General features: G+C 43.0%; 4 protein-coding genes across 8 annotated transcripts in view; 2 read left to right on the top strand and 2 right to left on the bottom strand.

Moving 5' to 3' along the window:
• The window catches only part of si:dkey-34e4.1 (carboxyl-terminal PDZ ligand of neuronal nitric oxide synthase protein), an 84079-nt gene extending 68561 nt beyond the window's left edge, over positions 1 to 15518 (bottom strand). For 2 of the 3 annotated variants that reach the window (XM_042058882.1, XM_042058883.1), the window contains exons 1-2: positions 14962 to 15518; positions 11683 to 11754 (exon numbers count right to left, since the gene is read on the bottom strand). In XM_042058882.1, the coding sequence (XP_041914816.1) occupies positions 11683 to 11754; positions 14962 to 15066 (177 nt within the window). In that variant the 5' untranslated portion in view covers positions 15067 to 15518. The remainder of the gene's footprint in view (positions 1 to 11682; positions 11755 to 14961) is intronic. The other variant, XM_042058884.1, reaches the window with a different exon arrangement.
• Positions 15519 to 17152: 1634 nt separating this feature from the next.
• Positions 17153 to 20099, top strand: LOC121679845. 2 transcript variants are annotated; one of them, XM_042058892.1, is made up of 4 exons: positions 17153 to 18224; positions 18640 to 18822; positions 18928 to 19205; positions 19512 to 20099. In XM_042058892.1, exons 1-4 carry the CDS (start codon positions 17984 to 17986, stop codon positions 19965 to 19967), a joined length of 1158 nt encoding a protein of 385 aa, XP_041914826.1. In that variant the 5' UTR covers positions 17153 to 17983; the 3' UTR covers positions 19968 to 20099. The 2 variants fall into 2 exon arrangements, with proteins under 2 accessions (XP_041914826.1, XP_041914825.1); XM_042058891.1 differs by having other exon boundaries at positions 18928 to 20099.
• Positions 20100 to 20703: 604 nt separating this feature from the next.
• On the bottom strand, positions 20704 to 23310 carry LOC121679840. Its single transcript, XM_042058885.1, has 2 exons — positions 22947 to 23310; positions 20704 to 22251 (listed from the first exon to the last, which is right to left on the bottom strand). The coding sequence occupies exons 1-2, from the start codon at positions 23274 to 23276 to the stop codon at positions 20713 to 20715; spliced, it is 1869 nt and encodes a 622-aa protein (XP_041914819.1). The 5' UTR covers positions 23277 to 23310; the 3' UTR covers positions 20704 to 20712.
• Positions 23311 to 23398: 88 nt separating this feature from the next.
• Positions 23399 to 25000, top strand: part of ttll11 (tubulin tyrosine ligase-like family, member 11) — a 43801-nt gene continuing 42199 nt past the window's right edge. For both annotated transcript variants that reach the window (XM_042058881.1, XM_042058880.1), the window contains exon 1: positions 23399 to 24260. In XM_042058881.1, the coding sequence (XP_041914815.1) occupies positions 23769 to 24260 (492 nt within the window). In that variant the 5' untranslated portion in view covers positions 23399 to 23768. The remainder of the gene's footprint in view (positions 24261 to 25000) is intronic.

Raw genomic sequence — 25000 nt, 5'->3', positions numbered from 1 at the left:
CGGAGGCTGGTAGTGCTGCAGCACAGTTGTTGCTTCCACTAATGATTTAAAAATGGATGTCATATCTTGGCCTTCATTGATGCTTTATGGGATGCTTTATGGATGGCCATTGGTCAACTACTTCTGCACCACAGTGTTTCCCAGAGAAACACTTTGTGGTGGTAGGTTTGCAGAATTAACTTGAACGCAACAGTTTTTAACAAATTAGCACAGCGTGGTTATGATGCTAACACACAATTTAGTACATCCTGGAAAATCATTTTGTGGTGGTCAATGTTGATATTGTGGTGGGCCGCCACAAATAAGTCAATGTATGGGAAACACTGCACCAACAGAAAATAGGCCAACACCACAATGGCACACCAATGCAGTTTTGTCAACACCTGTCCAGTAAAGCAAGCACAGGTGCTGGCCCTGCACATGCACAGACCAAGTGAGACACAGTACCGTTTATGGTAAAGGCCAAATGGGTAACACCTCCACACTGAACCTTGACACACACACTACCACAGATGAGCGTAGCTGACCCGAAGTTGACCCAGTTTGGAGGTAATTTCCTGAACCCTCTCCCCATCTCTCTCAGACCTTTTTCTTTGCATTAAACTGCACATACAACCTTTGTTCACAAAAACAATGTGCTTGCTCTACTTCCAAAATGATCCACTAATAACTCAATGTACAACAGTGAGTCTCACTTAAAAGGTGAGGAGTTTGCATCTATTATTCATAGCAATGAAGGTCATCACCTGGCCTTTTTAGAGAACTGGAAGCAGCTGAGGCAGACACAGGAAAAAGTGGTCAATGGACAGAGAAGAAGAGAGACAGACACTAAGTGTGAAGAAGAACAAATAATCAAATAATAATAATAATAATAATAATAACAATAATAATAATAATAATAATAATAATAATACCAATAATAATAACAATAGCTTAAATGTATATAGCGCCTTTCAGGATAACCAAGGTCGCTTAACTCAAATGGCTCTGTTTCTAATAACATTGCAGTTCTTCAGTCAATATACACAGATTCACACATGCATGCACAACAACACACACACCGCTGATGCAGGGGCTTCATCAGTGTGCTGACAGTAGCTGAAGTGTGTTTACAGATCACACACTCCCATCTGCCCAGCATCACACACAGTAGCTGAAGTGTGTTTACAGATCACACACCCCAGCATCTGACCTTTCAACTTTGACCTTTCAACTACAGCTGAAGTCAACTTCGACTTCAGAGCTCTACGTTGTCCACAGTCCAATGAAGCCATACATTTACAATCTTTCTCTCATCCCTTTTTCTCTCTCTCACTTCATTTCTTTGTCTGTTTTTCGCTCCTCCTCTCGCTCTCTCTCATTCTCTCGCTCTCTCATTCTCTGTCTGACCAACTCTGTGTTCCTTGCTTGGGTGGTGGAACACAAGAGAAAGAACAAAGCACATTAACAGCAATTATACTGGATCTGTCGCAGACTTCTTAATTACATCCACAGTCACCACACAAAGTTCTAAACAAAACACCACCAGTACCAGTATTCCTCAGAGACCTACATTTTAGACCTAAATATCTGTACAAGCTTACCAAGTCTTACTCTCTCTCTCACACACACACACACACCTCTCCTGGGGGCTCATTTACCCATAAACATACAGCTGCAAGCAAGCAACAGAGCAGTGTGTGTGTGTGTGTGTGTGTGTGTGTGTGTGTGTGTGTGTGTGTGTGTGTGTGTGTGTGTGTGTGTGTGTGTGGTGGGGTAGAGAGAGAAAGGGTGTGGTGACACCGTAAACAATTTCTACAGCACACACACACACAGTCACACACACACACCCAGTCACACACACACACACACAAACAAACTAACTAACTAACCTACTTTTGAATGCAAAGTAGCAAGTGTGCATTTTTCTGTGTGTAAACGGAACATGCATCCCAATGTTTGCCCTGACAAACACAACTGCAGTCTTTCTGAATGAAAATAAAGATAAAATAAAGAAAGAATAAAAGACAAATACACCCACGCAAATGTGTATGTGTGTGTGTGTGTGTGTGTGTGCAGCATGACTAAGAGCATTAGTGTGTAAAAAACAGAGGCCATTAGGGGTGGACCTAAGGTCAGAGAAGACTTGATCATCACACGACTGAACATGCCACAGCATGAAGAGTATGTGTGTGTGTGCGTGTGTTTGTGTGTGTGTGTGTGCTCGTGTGTGTGTGTGTGTGTGTGTGTGTGTGTGTGTGCGTGTGTTTGTGAACATGAGTGAGCACATGTGTAAGTGCCATTAATGTGCAGTGTGTGTGTGTGTGTGTGTGTGTGTGTGTGTGTGTGTGTGTGTAAATATGCTTGCAAGGGATATAATGAGGATGTTGCTGAATGCTAGATCTTTATCGGGCATATTATCACCCCATCAGCAAACACTCTATATGACACTCTGGTATGGATGGCAAGAGAGGAAAGAGAGGATAGAGAGAGGAAAGGGAAGAATGAGAGAGGACATGGAGAGTAAGAAAAGAGAGGGAAAAAACAAGTGCACGGATGGAATCAGGAAAAAAAAAGCTGCTGCTGCTAGAGCAGAGTAATGATGACATCATCATCAAAGTGAAACCAACTTTACTTGTTTAAACTGAACCAAATAAAGCCGGCATAGTGTGCATTTGACTGTGCGGCGAAGCGGCGGTCATATAGGTTTAGTCAAAAAAATGTTCTTTTTCGCATGTCCAAATTTCCGTCAAGGATTCCCGGGACACTGAAAGACCGGGGTAGACGAAACTTGGTGGGCATGTAACCCCATATGGATAGCATGGAACCATTGTTTTTCGTTTTGATCTGTAGCCCCCCCCGCTGGACTGCACCCCCCGAAAGGAGGGTAGGGCAGATACAGTTTTCTGTGAATATCTCGAGAACCGTAAGGTTTAGAAGGACCATTTTTTTTGTATGTTGATCTCAAGGGGCCATGTCAACCCATTCCATAACCACTCATTTCATGTATAGCGCCACCTAGTTAAACACAAAAAAGTAAAAATGAGGTGTTGTAACTGCAGGTATCTGTGACCTAACATAGTCAAAACTGCACGAAATTGGAAGTGTAGGATCATTATGACACCCTCTGAATGCACGCCAAGTTTCGTGGAATTCCGTTCATGGGGGGCCACACAATAAATTAATTTATGTTACTATACACCAACTGGCCTGTAGGTGGCCGGTCTATCTGTGGATATCTCGAGAACCGTAGGGCCTAGGAGGTCCACCTTTTTTTTGTATGTTGGTCTTAAGGGGGTATGTCAACCCATCCCATTACCACTTATTTCATGTATAGCGCCACCTAGTTAAAAATTAAAAACATGGTGTTTTCATCACAATATCTCTGGCTGACATGGTCAAAACTGCACGAAATTGAAAGTGTAGGATCATTATGACACCCTCCGAATGCATGCCACGTTTTGTGAACTTTCGTTCATGGGGGGGCCTTACAATAAAATAATTTATGTGTACATTTAGTGACCGTACACCAACAAGGATTCCCGGGACACTGAAAGACCGGGGTACACGAAACTTGGTGGGCATGTAACCCCACATGGATAGCATGGAACCATCGTTTTTCGTTTTGATCTGTAGCCCCCCCGCTGTACTGGACCCCCCGAAAGGAGGGTAGGGCAGACGCAGTTTTCTGTGAATATCTTGAGAACCGTAGGGCCTAGGATGACCAATTGTTTCCGTATGTTTGCCTCCAGGGGTCATGTTACCCATTCCATGTGCACACATGTGCATAAACAGATGCACACACATACATTCACAGTAATCATACGTATGACACATACTCACACAGTAGACATATGTACGCATGCATGCACATGCACAAACACACATACGCAGGCAAACACACAAGCACGCACACACACACATACACACACACCCACACACATAAACATAAACGTGTACACGCACACATGCACACAATTCAAGAATTTCTCAGAATTATGAACAGGCAAGATGGGGGTGGGGTTGTATAAAATGAATTTTACATGTGAAATCTATGAACTAATCATGTTTTGGTACTTGTTGTCTAGCAGATACCAGTGAGAATTGAGTGTGGATAATGCAATTTAGTGAGACAGTTAGAATCATATAGGCCTTTCAGCATGATTTATTTTTGTGGAAAAAATGTGCTGGACTGGGCGGCGGTCATATTTTGTACCACTCTGCGGTACATCTAGTTATTTTAGCCACAAGCACTTCGTGATGGAGCACACAGTGTGTAAAAATTGCATTTGGGGCTTTCTGCTATATGAGAGCTATCACTTTACTATTATTCCCAGTCATTATCATGAAAAATATAATGTTCAGATATGTGACAAATTATTCTAATGGCATTGTATAACAACCCTCATAGTAAAAGGTATATTTTACATTTTACAATGTATTTATTTGTTTCTTTTATTTTTCCTTCCAACTTGCTGAGGCCCCCCTGGCACCCGCTTGCGGCCCCCACTTTGAAAACCACTGGTTTAGATTGACTTCATGCTGGGATTCCGGTAGCAGAGGTGTGCCGTTTAACACGGCCTTGGAAGTAGAGGTCTGCACTCCTGCGGGACCCGCGCGTCGCAACGCAAAAGAGCGCGGCGCGGGGGCAACTTTTTTGTTAGCCTACATTCAGAACCAAGAAACTTCAAATCAGGAGTCTTTCTCAGGTGTGTGTGCTCCTTTCGTGAGACAGAAAGAAAAGCTGAGTAGGCTATCCCTCCTGCATGCGGGCTTTAGCGGGCGGGAGCGGGACATCATGTTACAGATGCGGGCGGGAGCGGGACTAAAAATGACACATTCATGCGGGAATGGGCGGGAGCGGACTGAAAAATCAGACCCATGCAGACCTCTACTTGGAACACACACACAAGCACGCACGCACGCACACACACATACACACACACACACACACACACACACACACACAGACACACACACACACACACACACACACACACACACACACACAGAAGCTGAGGAAGGATAAAGCAACACTAAAGGGTGCAAATATAGAAAGGGTGGATGGAAGGAGGGACGTTTCACAAGAATGAGAGAGATAGAGTGATGGAGGGATTGAGGGAGACAGGAGAGAGAGACTGAAAATGAATGTAAGTGTGTGTGTGGTGTGTGTGAGAGTGAGACAGACACACAGACACTTGCTTAGATCCTGATACTGTACTTTTATGTAACAATTGCTTTGGCAATACAAGTGTCATATTTGTCATGCCAATAAAGCACCATTTGAATTGAATTTGAATTGACACAGGGAGGGAGAGAGAGACAGGAGAGAGAGAGAGAGAGAGAGAGAGAGAGAGAGAGAGAGAGAGAGAGAGAGAGAGAGAATTGAATTTATAAAAACCTTTATTACAAATAGCTAAAAGGCATACACAGTCATCTCAAAGATGAATGATTAAAAAATAAATAAATAAATAAATAGAAGACACATCTAGTTATGTATGTTAAACAGCAGGCACAGGAACGTCTAACAAGGTATTAAATTGCACTTTATCCTCTACAACCATACACAGAGCATTTTCCTGACACCATATAATCTCAAAGGTTTCAAGATCACTCATTTCCTTGTAGAAACCAAAATCAATTAAAATCCTTGATCTCACCAAGATTGCAAATACCATTAAAAGATCAGATCTTGAGTTATGCTCAACCTTATTCCTCCTGCTAACATATATAGACATCTTAGCCTGTCCAATGATAAAATTCAACAATTGACATTTGTGCCTTCGCTTCTGTACATAATTAAAACCAAAAATAAATGTTTCCATTGAAAAACTTTCATTGAAGTAAGTGAACAGTTTCTGTAAAATGGAAAATAAAGGCATCAGGCGTGTGCATTGCATAAAAGCGTGAAAAACAGTTTCCCTGTCATTGCAAAACGGGCACTCATGCCTCACATCAGAGTTCAAAACACAAACAAAAGAATTTACAGCAACTGCACCATATAAAATCCTCCATTGTAAATCCCCCACCTTTTTAATTAATGGTGACTTGTAAAAGGATCTCCAGTGTGGTTTGACATCCTGTTCTACATGTAGAACAGCACGCCAAGGTGTGTCAACTCTAGACTCCAAACACCTCCTATTCAGAGATTTTACACAAAGATTGTAAAGTGCCTTTCCAGAGGCGCGATTTGGACCCAGAAAAACAAAATCTTCAACCTTCAAAAAGACATTACAAAATCCAGAGGACACACTAAAACATGGAACAGGATCACATTCATTTAGCATAACTAAACCCCTGGCATACTGATCCAACATTGCTAGACTAGCATCTGTGAAGTGGGACCGCAATTCCAAGAGGAATTTGTTAACTATACGGATGGATCTCATTTTCATGTGTTCGGCCACTCCTTCAGCATTCTCAAAACCTGGCCCAGCTAAAGGCAGGAGGTCCTTCAAAGTGATGACCCGCGCTTTGCAAAACATCCCACTAAAAGCAGGAAAATGCTTCTCATGCGTAAGATCCAAACATGAACCATATATCAATGGCTCTTGCAAAAGCCAAAAGAGAGAACTTGTATTCTGAGGTCTCCATACTTTCAAAAGACCCCATACTTTAAACGTATTGCGATAGAACACAGGGAGCTTGTTTAAGTTCATTAAGGCAGGATTCATCCAGAAGAGGGTCCTATCCAGACCCAAGCCTTCAAAAGTTCTTAGGATGGCACAAGCCACAGCCTTCCAACTGGAATTTACAGGTCCATCCAAAAGCCTCTGTATGAACTGAAGACGAAAGGCTGCTGCCCTACTCTGCAGGTGGACCAATCCTTGTCCACCCTCATCCTTGGATAAAAAAAGCACGCCTTGTTGGACCCAGTGTAGACCATCCCAAAAGAAATCAACCAGAATAGATTGTATTTTAGATAAAACATGTGCTGGAGGGTCTATACATGCAAGTCTGTGCCAAAGGGATGAAGCCACCAGGTTGTTAATTATTAGAACACGGCCCCTATAGGACAATTTTTTAATTAAAAAACTCCACTTGCCAAGACGGCCCTTAACCTTCTCAACAATCCCCTCAAAATTCCTTAGAACAAAGTTATCGTCTCCAAGAAACACACCCAAATATTTAAACCCGTCCCTAGACCAGGTTAACCCACCTGGGAGGCACGGTGTGCCATCAGGCCATTTTCCAGCCAACAGGGCCACACTTTTTCCCCAATTAACTCTGGCAGATGATAACCGATTAAAATCAGTAAAAACATTTAACATGGTGTCCACATCCCTTTGGCTTTCAATCAGAATAGCTACATCATCCGCATAAGCTGATAGCTTCAAAGAGATGTTACACTCAGGAAGAGTTACACCCTTTAGCTTGGCTCTTAACTGTACCAACAGGGGCTCAAAGGCTAAGGAGTATAGCATTCCAGAGAGGGGGCATCCTTGTCTAATTCCCCTAAAAACCTTGAAAGGAGCACACAAGTCACCATTAATTTTCAGAATACTTTCATTGTCACAGTATAGAGCTCTAATTTTCTTTATAAAAACAGGATTAAAGCCAAAAGCAGTCAAGACGCTCCATAAATAATTATGTTCAACTCTATCAAAAGCTTTTTCCTGATCAACAGAAACAAGGCCAAAGTCCAAATGTAAAAGTTTACCAATTTCCAAAACGTCTCTAATAAAAGAAATATTATCACAAATAAGCCTGCCCGGCACACAGTAGGTCTGGTCAGGTGCAATGACTTCCCCTAAAACTTCACTGAGTCTATTAGCAAGAACCTTAGAGAGCAGCCGATATTCCGCACATAGAACAGACACGGGTCTCCATGACCTGATATCCTTCAAATCTCCCTTCTTCGGTAACAGAGTAAGAACTGCTCTGCGACAACTGAGTGGCAGCTGCCCCTTGGCCAAGCTGTTCCTCAAAACGACCAGTAGGTCTGCGCCTACTTCTGTCCAGAAAGACTTATAAAAGTCAACCGGCAGACCATCGATCCCCGGTGCCTTGCCACACTCCATACCATGGAGGGCCTTTTCCAACTCAGCCAGGGTAATCACCCTTCCAAGGTCGCAATTAGCTTCTCTAGATACCTTAGGAAGATTCGTCAAAAAAGGACTGTCAAGGGCCTGTTTATAGGAGATTTCACTCCTATACAAAACCTTGTAGAAATCAACTGCTCTCTCACGAATTTGTTTATCGTCAGATAAGAGGGCTCCAGTTTCTGAAACCAAAGCATGTATAAGCCGTTTTTGGCCATTTTTCTTTTCCAGATTAAAAAAGAATTTGGAAGGTGCATCCATTAATTCTGCACACTGGAAGCGAGACCTGACCAGAGCTCCTTGTGCTTTAATGCCCAGCAAGTTGGCCAAACAATTCTTTTTTATTTTCAAATTTTCCATATATAACTGATTACCTGTACTTTCAGCTAAACCTTGGAGCTCCAGTATCTCATTTTCCAACAATTTCATGCGTTGAGCTATATCTCTTGTGACACAGGAAGTATACTGCTGACACAACTGTTTTATCTGGGCCTTTCCAAAATCCCACCACTGTTGCACAGACTGAAAAGACTGCTTTGTGGATCTAAAATCCTTCCAGAAAAACTTGAAAACATCCCTAAACTTACCATCATTCAAAAGACTAGTGTTAAAGTGCCAGTATGCGCTCTTATATCTGGTGGCACTAACAAAAAAATTACAAAGCACCATACTATGATCGGAAAAACCTACTGGCAGGATGAGACAGCTTCTAAAAAAACTGAACTGATGTTTAAAGGTATAGAACCTGTCTAATCTTGCCAGAGATAATATGTTATTATTTGAGTGGACCCATGTGTACTGTTTCTGCTTTATATGAAAGTTCCTCCATAAATCAGAAAGGTCGTGGGACTTCATTATCTCAATGAGCCTTCTACGTGATGGCATATGAGGCTCTACATGATTCCTATCAATAGCTAGCTCAGTACAGTTGAAATCCCCACCAAGAAGTAAACACTCCCCAGAATCACAATTTTTTAACAGATCATCCAGGATACTTAAGAAAATCATTCTCTCCCTCCCAACCGTTGGGGCATAGACACACACAAAAACAAAAAAAGTATTTTCATATTGAGCTCTGACTCTCAAGAGTCTACCTTTAACAATTTCATCAACCTCATATGAACAGGGGATACAGCTACCTGAAAAAAGAATAGCAACGCCACCACTAGTTGAGGTATTATGACTTAAGATCGATAACCCCCCAAATTCCAAAGCCCAATCAGAGCTATTGCTTGCGTCAGTATGGGTTTCCTGCGCAAAGACAACATCAATAGCTTTTTCTTTAATTGTTTCAAAAAGCATCGCCCTCTTTGTGCGGTCTCTTGCTCCATTCAAATTAAGCGAAGCAATTTGAAACCCACTCATAAGTATAAAGGAAAAAGTGCAAAAAAATAACATATTCATTGGGAATTAACAGGGGCTGGGGTGGACTGGCTATCAGCGTTCAACAGAGCTCTAAGTTTTGTGAGAAATTTATTCAAACGGTAGACCTCCTGCCTAGTAAAGCTACCTTCGGCCATATACAGCTTCGTTTTAGCGATGAACTGTTCAACATCGGGAAAGTATTCATCAACTTGAACACACCTAGCATTTTTAGTCTGCTTCAGAAACGTTTTTAAATCATCCACAGTGTACTCGCGCCCTGTGTAGCCGCTTTGGGGAAGACTGCACCTTAGGCTGCAATCAGAAAATTCCCCCTCGCTCTCTGCATCAGTAGAATTAACGTCACCAACCAGATCTTTCTTTTTTACCTTTCTATGAGACTCAGCTCGAGCCCTTTCCCTCTTCAGACCTTTTGGAACTTTAAAGGGAACTTCCTCTGTTTCCATGATCTGACTATCCTCCCCGCAAGCGTCCTCCGAAAGATCTAGTACGTTGGAATTCGGCGAGTTATCAGTATGCATAACATTATTTTCTGGAGCTTCAGCCTCGGCCCCCTCTTCCCCGTTCCTTACTGTCTCATCAGACACATCCTGATCTGATGGTCTAACTTCAGGTGCATCGGCATTAGAAGAACCTTCCCCTGGTGACTGATCACCCTCCACCCCAGCCTCTCCACCATTTGTGGGCCCCTCATCACTGGCAGACTGTCCCTCCCCAGTATTCTCATTTTGACCATTGACATTGGCGGTAGTATTGGGGCACTTTTCTGGACAGGCACGCACTAGGTGACCCGTCAAACCACAACCAAAACATCTCATCAGATTACTTGTGACATATATGACATAATTGAAATCGTCGACCTGGATATTCAAAGTCAAATCAAGATCATCTGTGTTGTTGTTTAAAACCATGTAAACATATCGCCTAAAAGATACCACATGCTTTAAAAGCGGAGACTTCGTGGAAATGGCGATCTTCTTGATCGGGGAAACTAATTTGCCATAGCGGGATAGAGACTGGACAAGAATGTCATCACTAATGAAAGGTGGTATGTTTGAAATGATTACTTTCCTAGATGGGGTAGACAAAGGGAGTACGGAGTTAAAAATACCATCAATTTCTACTCCGCGTTCAACCACTAAGTTGGCCAACTCCACGGACTCAAGGAACAAAACGATTGCTTGATTCATACGGGCAGCAGACAAAACTTTGTCATGCCCAACCATTTCACCTACTGCCAGGCTACACTCTTCTACGCTGGCGGTAGAGGATATCTTTATACCATGCCGCCGCGTGAGACAAACAAACTTTCCCCTAGTGTTACCTGAGGCAGCCATACTCCAAACCAGGAGCTGACGCCCAGGTAAAACCACAAAAACACACGCACTCCACTAACCCCTAACCCTACCAACCCAAAAACATACAAGACAAACAAACAACAAAGGAAAAAAATAATAAAAAACAGAAAAAGTAAGAAAGAGAAAACAGGTAAGAAAAGGCACAGCGGCCTCACTCACACAACGCTCACTCACAGACGCTCCGGCTCCGCCCACTCACTCAGTCCATGCGCAGAGAGAGAGAGAGAGAGAGAGAGAGAGAGAGAGAGAGAGAGAGAGAGAGAGAGAGAGAGAGAGGCAGGTCTCCTGAGGTGCTGCCGTCGTTTCCTGTAAAGCTAACGAGCAGTAGTGGAGCAATGCACTCAAACGACAAATCCAATCTAATTACACACTACTCACAGCGTTTGTGTGTCTGTCTGTCGCGCTCTCTCTCTCTGTGTGTGTGTGTGTGTGTGTGTGTGTGTGTGTGTGTGTGTGTGTGTGTGTGTGTGTCGCTCTCTCTCTCTCTCTCTGTGTGTGTATGTGTGTGTATCTGTCTCCTTGTCCACTCTCCTATTCCTTCTGTGTATGGCAAGGTATGGTTCAAGATTCAACAGAGCACGCGCGCACACACACACACACACACACACACACACACAAATATGAGCACTGCAGGGTGTTTATTGTTCTTTCCCTGTAGATAACACCAGCACCAGCAGCGCCATGCTTGTTAAATCACACACACACACACACACACACACACACACACACACACAGCACTTAACCAGCACATACGGATTTACCAGCAAGAGTGAAAAAGAGAATGATGGTCGTGGGTGGAATGAGTGTGAAGGGGAAATGTTGAAGGTAGCCAGAGAATGTAGCAATGATTATTTATAACACTGTAATAAGTCTGATGTAGTGTGTGTGTGTGTGTGTGTGTGTGGTTGTGTAAAACCTACTCGGATCCTTCTCATTGCTGCAACAATCTCCATGCGACTGTTGGGCCTTGGCACATCCAGACTGCCAACATACTGAAAATAAAAGTGAATGTGTTAAGCATTAATGCAATCTACAGGCATCAGACAAGACAAAGGCACACCTCAGCACAAACAGGCGAACAAACAAGCGCATAAGCGAACTAAGCGGCTGCTTGAGTTGCAATCGAGTTTCTTCTTTTTTTTTTTACATAATAAATAACATAAACATCGTATAAACAAGATCTGATTTCATGATCTGATTTCATGATCAATATACCTGCCTACTGCTACTGTGTCTGCCAGCCTTTGAGTCATGGGCATAAAGTAGACACCTCGGGTGCATAGACAATTCGTGCAGACACTGCATCAAGTTCAAAAATCGGAAGAGACGGTAATGTTAAGACAAGTCACAAAAAAGGACGTATCCCTCTGGTGCCGAAAACAGAAAGAAGAAAATGACAGAGGAGGAGAAAAACAAGCAAGATACAGGTATGTTTGCATTATTATTTACAGTATGTTTTGTGCTTGAGGTAGCTAGCTAACTGTCATGATCTAATATAAGCCATCACCAGAGCTACTAAATCCTAGCCTAGAAATCTAGACGCGCCCCTAGCGGCCGCAAATTACATTTGCTGCCAGGGCTAACTAAATCCCCGCCATCAACAGAGAAATGTCTCCCATTAATATATATTTATCTAGGTGTATTTCAGATGTCAAGGATATTGGGGTTGTTTTGGATGTTCAATCAAGCATGTACCCTAGGTGGGCTTATGTTGTAAATTAAAGTTAGCTAGCTAGAAGATAGCTGACTGAAGTGGACATTAGCACTAGCTACATGAAAACGTAGCTAAAGGCAATTTTACCACAGAGGTATTGTTTCTGATTTCGCACCTGAAAGTGTTGATAGTTTATTACTGTTCTATAATATGTGACATAGTGGTAAGTCTGATAGCAACAGCAGGCTAAGCTCAGGCTCCCAGTCCCAACCCCAACTCACTTACTAGCGCGACTCTGGGCATCGGTAACATTCCAGCTTCATAGGCAAAGATGGAACAGTACCTGCGCTCTGCTCTAAGATCTTTGGTGAGAGATGGTAACATTAGTGTTTATAAGAAAATATACCATGTTGGGTGGGGAGACTTCTGTGATGAAAATAAACTTAAATTTGATTAAGATAGTGGCGAGTGATGTAGCGGTGCTACCCTAATATTTAGGCTGCAGTAGATCACCATGTTAAGCGTTCACCATACTGCAATTATGCCTCATTTGCCAATAGAATATGAATTGTTAGACGTGGAATTGCTTGTTGATGAGTGTAGCTCATGAGCTCATTCTGCTCGATCAACTATGCACTTATTTTAATTTTTTTCAGGGACACTGTTGAAATACTTTGGAGCACATCTCTAACTCTACCTCATCAAGTGTCTGCCTCGGCTGATGACACAGAAGGTGAGGTTTTCTTGATGGCAAATGGTTACATAGCCTGTTAATATGACATGACACATTTAACATAGTTTTTTTTTAAAAATTTATTTATGTATTTATTTACTCATTGCAGATTTGTCCACTGCAGTCCACTGTGAGTTGCAGATGCCTGAAAGCCAGGAACGAAGTAGGAATAATTTTTTGGGACATTTTATTTTTGATTATTAATGTTTGTCTATTTTGGTTTTATTTTGTAGTTGAAGATTGCTCAGTTAATGCACATTTGTGGATTTGTTCTGCAAATCTGTTGAAAAACAAGTCATTAAACTGATGTACTTGTTTACAACAAATACAAACGATGTTGTATTTTGTTATTTGTCAATTCAACTTCAGTAAACCACCCTTAGTGCTTCACTTTGAATATGAAAGTTTCAAATAAATCTGTGATTTTAGTACCCTCTAAGATTAAAAGGTGACAGGGTTGGTGTAAATAACAACTATATTAATACATTGGTTTACCAAGCACATGGGGCCAGAAGTCTAGAGCGGAGCCCCAAAACATTTTTGACATGTGAGCAAGGATGGATTACTGAATGAGCCTACCGAGCCCAAGAGGTCAAGGGACCCTGAACCCCAAGTAGTTGTGTGAAGTCACTACCTCTATAAGTCAAAAAGCAAAAGGCTATGAATCTGAACAAATTTAGGTACTGCCCCTCTCCAGCTGACCATCCCAAAAATGCACCAGAATACAGGAAATCACATCTACCAAATTCTGAATCCCCCCACCCCCCACACACACCCATTTGTACCCACATTTGCACAAATAGGAGAGGGTCCTTATGCATCTGTGTCCAGGGGGACAGTAGTTTATAATCAATCACTGTATTAATACATAACCTCAATGTATTAATTTATAATATAACATTATAGTGTGAAGTTGTCAATTATCGCCAAGCACAGGTGACTCCGCATTGTGGGAGGGGCCCCCCAAATCAAATTCTGCTTAGGGCCCCCAAAAGGCTCGGGCCGCACTGGCACAAACGTTGTACCGACAGACTGTTATGATAAAAAAAAAGATTACGCATACGTTAGACAATCAATTCACTGTTGTTTTATCAGCATGACTATAGTGCAGTGGTGGCAAAATAAAACAACAAAGCATCGTATTGCCCTGTGGAATAACAGTAGTATATTCAAGGCACGACGATTGATCACGGAAACGGATACAGCTACGTGGGCAGGTTCTAATGATCACAAGAATTGAGACATGAACATCATCGCAGCAAGGAGCTGACTGTTGTGTGTTCAACACAGGCAGGCAGGAAAGCGTGTAGGTTTGTGGTGTCAAAATCATAGCCTAGATCTTTTCATTTCCCAACACGGGTGAGACGGATGTGGTGCGCAACGTCATTTGGTGCGCATCTCGACCTTTGGTGTTTTGAATGAAGAGATGAATTTGCGCTTAGGCTAGACTATAGTGCCTCTGTTTGACATGTAGGTTCCTTCTAGGTAGCATCCACCTTTCAATCACATCCCCAAATGCCCTGTCAGTCGCAGAATCGTCGTATAAATCCACCAAAATGATTCTGTCATAAATAGTGTTTGTTGGTTGGCACATAGTTCACTTTTTGAAAAGCCAGAGACCAAGGCTACAAACACCCAACGTACCAAAGTGCCAAGTTACTCCAAAAAGTTCTTAAATCAAACTCTGCAGAATAAAGCAGTTTGGACTTGACAGCAGTGTTAACGAAGTCCACCTAGGTTTATTAAGTTGGTCTTTCAATGAAACCCTCGGCTTTCTAACCACACCAGCGTTGTTAACTGGACGCATCTTACCTTGGCTTGGAAGTGAATCCCGTGCTGAAAAGCCTCTTCGTTGTGGAGAGGGACCCGGGAGTCAGCCACATCGTCCACCAGATTGTACCTGTTCCGTCCGGGCATTTTATTTTCAGATAGCACGTAAACAGGCTACGTGGTAATATAAGCCCGGTCCGTCCGGCACGGCTACAAAATAACCAGGAGAGTTTATGCCTAATCGCAGGTGGACGGCTGCCTGCCCCACTCCGGATATATCTAACACGCCGACAACACGGCGCAGACTGCAAGTGGCAGCGAATGAATAATGCCCATGACAACCCCTGTCTGCGGTTGCATCGGCGAGGAGTATCCACAAAGGGCTCGTTTAGGCGCCTATTCCCTTGTCCCCAATCTCGACTGTCGTGCTGATCTCTCTCCGTAGGCTACAAACACAACTTTCGAAACCCACTAGGCGATTGTCAATTATTTTCCTAATCCATCGTACAGGGTCTCATCGCAGTCCGTCACAGAGCCTATAAATCCAGACGGTCAGTGCTTAATTTGTTGCGGTTCCTGCAGGTCGGTCGCCGTCGCTCTCTCACAGGGGTTGGGTTTGAATCTCACGGCGGGTGGCATTGCTCATTAGCGCCGCACGCTCTCCTCTGGACTGATTCCCGATTGGAGCAAAGTTCCGTCACATGACTCCGTCCACCGGGAGGAGAACATTGGCGTGAAAAGATCGGAAGTATTTTTTTTTTTTCAGAGAGGTTATGGTAGGACGAGGAAGAGCCCTCCAACTGGACAGTATTCGTCTGCTTGTTGTTTTAATGTTCTCATACAGCAAAGTGAAAGTTTAACCTTTTGGCTACTTGTTGTGATCCTTTAGTAGGCCTAATATGTCTTTCCATTCAATGACACTTCAAGCCTATCAGAAGTTCAAACTTAAGTTAAGGGTTGAAATGTTGTGAGCGGTTCATTCAGGGGTCATAAGCAGTTTTTAGAAAGCATTCGAACATTGTTAATGATGCCATTATTATTTAAGCCTATAACGAATGAAAACAAATTTGCGCAAGCCTATATGTTGCTAAATTGGTCCATCATAACACCTATGTCACAACATCAGAGGGCAGACGAGTCGTCTTAGTCATGGGACTCTTCCTATGCGCTGCACCCTCATCCCTCAGGATAGCACATTTTAAGTTTGCACAAGAGCGCCATCTGCTGGTTGGAAAGACAATATCCTTATCCTATGCGTGATTGGCTCTGACCGACTGCTGAATATACTACTGTCAAACTATTTAGCTGGCGAACTATCATTATAAAGCATGTGAGTTCTTTAATTGGCAGGTTTACACCAAAACCAAGTTTTGTTCTACCCTAAGACTTCGTTCTTTAACGTGAGTTATTATCCTACCACATCAACAGCAATATTTTATAATGACCTTCTCAATAACACTAAACCAAGGGGCTACATCAAGATTTTTGGAGGGATGACCTACCCCAATATACATTGGACCATTAAACCACACAATGATCCAAAACATACAGCCAAACGAGGCAAGAAATGGTTAACAGAGAACAACATTTTAGAATGGTCCAGGCAGAGTCCAGACCTCATCTGTCAAAAAAGTGAGCACAAGGCCAAGGCAAATAATCGTTCCTGCCTCAAAACCAGGATTGCTGCTAAAAAAGGTGCGGTCTAGAATCATTTTGGTGATATGGAGAGATATGCCTAGGTATTGTGAGAGCTGTGATGGCAAATAAAGATGTTTACATTGATTATTTAAAAAGGGTATGAATAATTTTGGACACACCATTTTTCCATAAAAATGTAAAAAAAAAGATGAAAACGCTTCTTTTTTGATTCCATGTTTCTACCACATTGTCTTAGGCTGCAACCTTTTGGCATGTGGCAGTGTCATTTTTAGTCAGAACAAACATATTGGTCAAGAGAAAAGCAACATTAAATCTATATTTGCCAGGGGTATGAATATTTTTGTTCTTAACTTTATATATTCTATAATTTGTGGTGTTTTTTTTCGCCTAAAAGCTGCACACATTGATGCCGCTTTTGATTTTAGCTTGAAAGGTTCGCATGCTGCAACTTTATTTTCCAAATCGCTTTTTTCCTCGGTAGGCTCATGGGTAGGCTAATCGGCAGTGGCAGGAGCAGTGCGGTAACTGTCGTGTGCCTTATGGGCTTCCGTCAGTTGCGTTGTCAACGGGACAAACCATGGATCAGGACCAAACATAAGCGCAGGAGCAGTTGCGCTGTGGCCGCAGAAATAACAGTCCTTCGGACGCCTAGCCTAACCGGGCTGTGGCATTGGACACATCTGTTTTCTGTGCTCTGACAGCTCTTCCGATGCTGTCATCTTTTCCTCCACCTCGCCCACTCTCTAGGTAAAATGTATCGTAACGGTTAGCCTACATGCAATGGTTGCGGTAGCTAGAAATCATTGCTCCAGTTTCCTAAGACATTAGTAGCTTGTCAAGTCAGTCTTGCTTCTAATGTTAGCGTGAACGCGTTCAGGGAACATATTTTTTCGGTTTAGTTAGCCAGTTACAGTTAGCCAGCAAGCTAATTCAGTTAGTCAGTTCAATAGCTTGCCAGATGGCCTGCATAACGTGAAATGGTTGTCTAACGTTAATGTTTTTTGGTCTAACCAACCTATTTATGCATGTGTCAACATGGGATAATTTAACGTCACTACAAAAGTTCAGTGACGGGTCTGGTCTATACTCTGCGACAGCTTGCTAGTTACCTTGGTAGATCAGTATCTGCATCGTCAGTCTTATGATGGGCGTTAGCTGTTTCTTTTCATCAATCTGTGATGTAACGGTCAGCTAGATATTCTGCACAGAATTGCAGTTTTATTATTTTACACAGGGCAGAATCGCTGAATAGGGTGTGGGCGTCATGACGTAATTACTTTGCGTGGCCGCCATGTTGATTGCCTCCTTTACCGCTACTCAGACTACTGCCTATGACTACTGCCTGCTATACTCCCTCTCAGCCGTGTTTTAATTTGATTAATTTCACCTTAACTTGATTTCAACCATGGTAAACCGTTGCTGTATTGTGGGCTGTAACAGCGCAACACATGATCGCCAAGGGAAAAAGATAGAAAATGGGTTAACTTTCCACCGCTTTCCTGCCTGGAGGCGCAACCACGGAGACCAAGTGTCAGAGATAACGAAGAGTCGTCGGCTCGCTTGGATCGCGGCTGTAAGACGACCGAACATAACTTTCCACAGTATCCCGATGTCGATGAGAGTGTGTTCCCTGCATTTTCATTCTGGTAAGTTAAAGATATTTTTATAGCCTACATTGTTTCTTTCCTTCAACCGCGACACCACATACATGCATGAATGCGCGCCCAGAGACGGTTGATATAGCATTTCATCCTCGTTGGTTGATATAACATTTGATATAGCATTTCATCCTCTTCGGTAGAACACACTGCCAGTTCCTACAAGGGCAGGGACATCCCTCTCCATTTTCAAAAAACTCCTGAAGACTCAGCTCTTTAGAGAACAACATCTCTCATAGCACCACTTACAAGTCTTGCTGATCCTAGCACTTACCAGCCGTCTTGTAATGTAATGTAATCATATAATATAATAATATGTATATTAAGGATCTTTGATAACATTATGGTTCTATATGTGTTCAACACTTCTGCTATGGATAATAATTTTAAATTGTGTTACCAGGAAAACCAGCAAATGAAATGTACAACTCGCATCCGGATTGGGCACCATCACGACACTTGGGCCACACTGAGATGAAGGCCACAAAGACTGCACGCTATGAGAGACAGGAAAAGAGAAAACGGCAAAGGACTGACAGTACACCTGCGATGGATGAGACAGTTATTGATGACCTTGTTCCACCAGGTAAGCCTTACAGAGCCAGCAGATACAAGACCTTATATTGCTTTTGTTGCTGTTTCAGCTGCATGATGCACATTTAGCTAAAATATTTCCTTATTTGATCCACAGTGGAGACACCAGCACCAGCAGAGGATGGAGCTGACCAGACACTGCTGACAGAATGTGACTTCTGTCAGCGCCGGCGTGCTGAAATCAACCGGCTGCTGGAAGAGAACAGGACCCTGAAATGTGAGCTTGGCCAGAGAAAAATGGATGAACATTTCCTGAAGGATGACAACGTCAAAGTGAAATACTACACTGGACTTCCACACCTTGAAGTTGTCATGGGTGTTCTAGCCTGTGTTGGACCGTACATGACACAGAGTAGTAAAGTACTGTCACCTTTTCAGATGCTTTTCCTGACCCTCATGCGCCTTAGACTAAACTTACCTATACAACACATTGCCCACCTCTTTTTTGTAGACAGAAAAACTGTTTCCAAAACGTTCAGCGACACCATAAATGTTCTGCATGCACGCACCAGCCCTTTGATTAACTGGCCAGGGCGAGATGCGTTGCATGCAACTATGCCCCATCAGTTTGTGGAGGCCTTTGGGAAGCGTGTTGCTGTTATTCTGGACTGTTTTGAAATATTTATACAGAGACCATCAAATCTTAAAGCTCAAGCTCAGTCATATTCCCACTACAAACACAACACAACTATGAAGTTCCTCATTGGTATTACACCACAGGGCTCAATTTCTTTCATTTCCAAGGGATGGGGGGGACGTGTCAGTGATAAGCACGTAACTGATAACTGTGGGATTCTGGACAAACTGTTACCTGGGGATTTGGTGTTGGCTGACCGCGGCTTTGACATACAGGACAGTGTGGGACTTATGTGTGCCGAAGTAAAGATCCCAGCTTTCACAAAAGGACGCTGTCAGCTGGATGCAAGAGACGTGGAGAGCACAAGAAAAATTGCCCACCTCCGAATTCATGTGGAAAGGGTGATCGGAACCGTCCGCAACAAGTACACCATTTTGTCAGCTAAAGTACCTATTCACATGGTGTTGCCGTGCAAGGATGAAGACATGACATTTCTTGATAAGATTGTGTCTGTATGTTGTGCTCTGACAAACATGAGCCCTAGTGTTGTGCTGAAATAAATGTGCATCTGGTTTCTCCCTTATCATTATTGGTTAACTTTAAAATTGGTTTCAACAACTTCATTCTGCTGTTTCTGCAGTACTGTATTAACACAAAGAATGTTGATCAATATTGAATTGACAATTTATTTGTACTGACAATATACTCTAAGCTAACATCTAACAAGTAAGTGGTTTTCAGCCATAAGTTTCTGTTGCATCTATACCCAAAAGCAAGAGGTGTCAGACAATCAGATGTTTTTCAGTGTTTATTTGCAAGTAGTGCAACTTGAGAACACAGTGCAGTGCAGAACGGTGCAGTGCAGTTGGAATGCTTGAAGGTAAAAGCTTACAAATAAAAAATGGACGCATAGAAAATGTAGTGCAATTTCTTATAACAATAACAAATACTATGTTTTTATAAAAAATGTTAAATACTATTAATAAATAGGCATCTATAAAACAACAACAATGGACACATAGAAAATGGAGGTAGTGCAAATTAAATAATCAATAACAGATACAAATAAAAAATGGAGGTAGTGCAAATTATAATTATAGTAAACAATAACAGATACAATTAAAAATGGGATTTCCATTTTGTTATATAATAATAATGAATATACATTTCTTAAAATGTATAAATAAAGGTATCTATACAATATATAATAATATACAATAATATAATATACAATCTAATATAATAATATAACAATATTTAATAATATAGAATATATAATATACAATATATGTCTTTGGACAGCTACTACAGACATGCATCACAAAACCAGGAGTCACCTGCTGCAGTGGTTGCATCAAGTCCAACACAGGAAAGGTGGAACCACTGCGTCGCACAGTTCTCGTTGTCACACGCAACCATGTCATCCAGTTCCTCAGGCCCTTGGCACACGCACCACGTATTCTCTTTATGTTCTGTGGTCCTCTTCCTCGCTCTCTTTTGCCCTCTTACTTGTGGGACTGTTACAGTGTTAGGAGATTTGACAGCCATAACTCTTGAGGTCTGCGGTGTGGAGGCATCTTGTGTGTAGTGGCGGCAAATGAGCTCAGGGAGGGAAACCTTCAGGAAAAATTCCTGTGCCTTCTGCAGACATGACTTCCAGAACCTGACATCTGGCATGACTCGGACAACAATGAGATCTTTCTGTGTCCACACCACAAAGTCACAGTATTTGGACTCAGTCACAAAGATCTGTGTCTGCACCTGTGTGTAGTATCTGTGGCCTTGTTTAAGTTGATATGTGTTGTCCACAAGTTGGAGACAGAAGTCCCTGTCACCATCACAAGCCTCCTGGACAGTGTTGTTCTTGTGCTTTGCCGGACACTTTATTTCCAGGCAGCCTTTCCCACAGCAGATACAGTGAAGTATTCCATCAGGTGAAGCGCCTACTTGAGGAAACTCAGGGTTGATGCAGAAACCAGACAGCTCAATTTTCAGGTCAATGTGGTGTGGTGCTTGCTTGGCCTGATACACACTCCTTGCAGTCTCCTCATGCTCAATTCCCCATCTTGTGTCTTGTGTAGTCAACAGTGCTGTTGGGTAGCACAATTTTCGCACCGTGGACACAGCCGGCTTCTCAATGTTGCAAACAACAACTGCATGCATTGCTGAGGCAGTTACTCTCCCTGCCCGTACTCCATACCAGGCAGATGACTTATGTTGCTGCTTTGTGTGGCTGCTGATGATGTTGGCTTGTTCCTTTGACACAGCTGCAATGTCTTTCACTGTCTCACAGTGCTGGAGAAGGACAGCTAGTGGAGCATTATCAAACTGTGGGTCACGCAGACGGTCTTGCAGGGGTTTTGGCATCACAGCTGGCTGGACAGGGTCAGCATAGTCGTGAAAGTAGGTCTCCATTGTCGACATACAAACTGCCCTATGCTTATGAAGAACAGGGAGCAGTGACGACAAGTCGTCCAACGTGGCTTGGGGCGTGTGTCTGCTGGCCCGTGTCCGTAGGCCAGGCATGGGACTGTTGTCATTGATGACTCTGTCCAGAGCAATCCTCTGCGCTTTTGCTGAAGTAAAGTCCATCTTGTGGGCGACTTCTCCGTGGACTTTGTTAATTCCTGCTGGTATTTTCCAGTAAGCTGGCACATCTGTCACGGTCTTTTTTCCACGGATGCGGACTGCTGCCTCAATCTTAAACAATAGAGCCCCAACATGTGTACATGCCTCTGCAATGCCAGCCATGCATGTACAGTGTGCACAGGAAACCTGGCCATCGTTGGCAATGATGACCCATGGCTTCAGGGGAGTCTCATTGATGCGCTGAGAGTGCAAGACCTGAGGAGAAATAAATGGACATACATTATGCAGGTAAGGACACCACTTCATTATGTTTCATTCTATGCAGGAAACCAAACATTAACCTCAACCCCTCAGTAATGTGTATACATGACATATAAATGACATTTATACGACAGTAAAGTATAACATCTGAAAATTATTTCAACATTCATCTTTCTGTTGCTATCCCTCTGCTGACAGCAAAAAATCGTACTACAAAACTGCTGCATTAACTAAGCGTGTTGTGAAGTCTGACGTGATTTTGCTTACAGATTGGCGTGAAATCATGCTCTCACAACAACCACGCTGTTATCTTAAAAAGGACATCACGCAAAGGTTGCCTTCAAGTAAGCAAAACGATGCTTTGAAAAGCGTCGTGTTTCTGGAAAGGCAAGGGGGTAGCAACAGGACAACAGAGACTGACAGGTCCGATGGAAGAGCTAACGTTAATGTTATGAGAGTTAAAATATGGGATCTTTTACGGGAAAATACTAAAACGGCAGCGGGAAAAGGCTCAAATACGTGAGAAACCCGGAGGGTTTAGGGAGGGTTGACAGTTAACGTTACTAACTACACATTTGAAACACATAGCAGCTAGTTAAAAGTACATTACATGTGTGAGTGGTTATTAGCACTAACGGTTAGCAGCTACTAAACTAGCAGGTGCCAGAGCCCGTCGGAGCACAGCTTACCTTTGTACGAATTACTGTGTTCCCACTGTTTGCTGGCTTTATGATCTGCAGCTCCTGAACCCACCCATTCGTGAACTGCACATGAGACTCCAAGGACTTGTAGCTTCGGAACTGTTCTGAAGTATAGGCGCTCACACCACAAACAAGGTAGCCGAAGACGTCTGATATGCAAAACAGTGGCAACAAGTCGTCGTCGGTGCTCCACTCATTGTTTGGAACTTCATATGGATCCAAATGATTAATAATGCTGATTTTGTCAACATACCGGTCCCTGGCTTCTCTATTTAATGTGTCCCGGTAAATTCCAGATCCTTTTCGGGATTTTAACATATTTTTTCTATCTATTTTTCTATCTATTCTTTCTCAACTCTAGTAGCTACGTCTCTTCGTTCAACAACGTTATGTTAACGTTCGCGTAGCCATCAACATGGCCGCCACGTCCCACAATGCAACGCGGATCCCACGCCCTATTTACAGATGAAGTTAACTTATTGCTTTGACAATGCATACCTATGCTACACTTCTGCCACCTCTCTTGCAGTTCAATGTAAGTTTGGCCATAGCTGAATTTCTCGGTTGTCTTCGTGTTTAACCTAGCCATATGGCTTGCTATGCAATTTTCCGTTACTTGCACCTGCCGAGTCGTGTCAGCTGAAGCGTGCTTTATAGCACAGATCAGAACAGCGGCTAGCTTTAGTTGATTTTGAGACAAAGTTAAACCACTTGTCATATGCTGCTTGTCTGTGAATTACCAAACCATAGACGCTTTTGCACACAAATTGCACTCTGTTTACACACTCGCTCGCGTTTTGGGCATACATAATGAGTGATCATTATGTGAAGGTAAAAGTTCAGCTTGAACAGCTAAAATCCACGGGCGAGGTGGAGGAGGTAGATGCGGCTGAGGAGGAACAGGTGTATACCGAAACACCACCGGCATCCCTTTCACCTGTTCCTACGGCCCTCGAGGTCCGGAGGGACACCTCAAAGATTCTCGGCACGGCCAGAAACCGGAGCAAAAGTCGAACTAAGCTCGGCAACCCTAACATTAAACCGGACGCGCCTGTTAGCCGCCTGGACAATGCGCCCTCGCTCCAGATTAAAGGCACCGGTAAGGTTTTGCAGGAGAAAGCTGAGGCCAACGGAAACGTGGTGAGCAGCCAGACACAACAGAAAGATACCAAAAGTGCACAAAGCAAAGAGGATGCCAACAAACTGGCCAAAAAGAGGAGACCGGTCACTGTGGATACGTCTAAGGCTAAGACATCTCTAGAAGCGCTCAAACTCAGCATCCGGCAGCTCAAATGGAAAGAGGTAAGTTAGACCAAAGCGGAGATGCTCTACTTGTGTTTTTTCCGTTTTTATTTTCATATGTTTTATTGTGTTATGCAACCTCACAATAATTATACTTTCCACGATGAGGAATCGCGTGGCCTGCTTACAGAATGGTCATTTAACTGACGTTTTACCAAAAGCTCTCAACATATTATATTGCGTATTGTGGATTCAACCAGAGAAGGCATGAAGTAAGTAGAAAAGATTTAAATATGAGTCAAGCTTTTGATGAAATCACAACATCCCCGTTGGCAGTCTGTAATGTGCGCCAGGCAGGCACCGGCGGTGACCCATACACACCGCCAGCTCCCAGTAGGGCCTAGTTCCGTGTCCCTGGTTAAGGGAAATTATGTCCCTGAATGGGGTTTTATAATTTAACATTAAGCATGACACGTTACTGTGAAATTAACCCGAACTCTCCCATACATTTTAATTGACTAGGTGTGGCAGCCTACCATGGAAAACGACTGCCTTTTCACCGTGCGCTTTGGCGCACAATACGTCCGCCGGCCACTGGTGTTACACGCCCTCGCTAAGTACATTAATGAGTGCGTTGATAGAAGCCAGGGAGATACTGTCCCTTGAAACTAATGCAATTCATATCCACCGCCGGCATGTTATCGCTCTAAATTATACATGCAACAGGCTACGTTAAACTAGCGCCTGTGACGTTTCATTGCGAGCGAGCAGGCCCGGGGCGCCAGCTGTAACATAAGCCT

Source organism: Alosa sapidissima, chromosome 13 (genome assembly GCF_018492685.1).
Source record: "Alosa sapidissima isolate fAloSap1 chromosome 13, fAloSap1.pri, whole genome shotgun sequence".
Lineage (NCBI taxonomy): Eukaryota > Metazoa > Chordata > Actinopteri > Clupeiformes > Clupeidae > Alosa > Alosa sapidissima.
The sequence above is the reverse complement of the archived record's forward strand: the minus strand, read 5'-3'. Positions and strand labels throughout refer to the sequence as shown.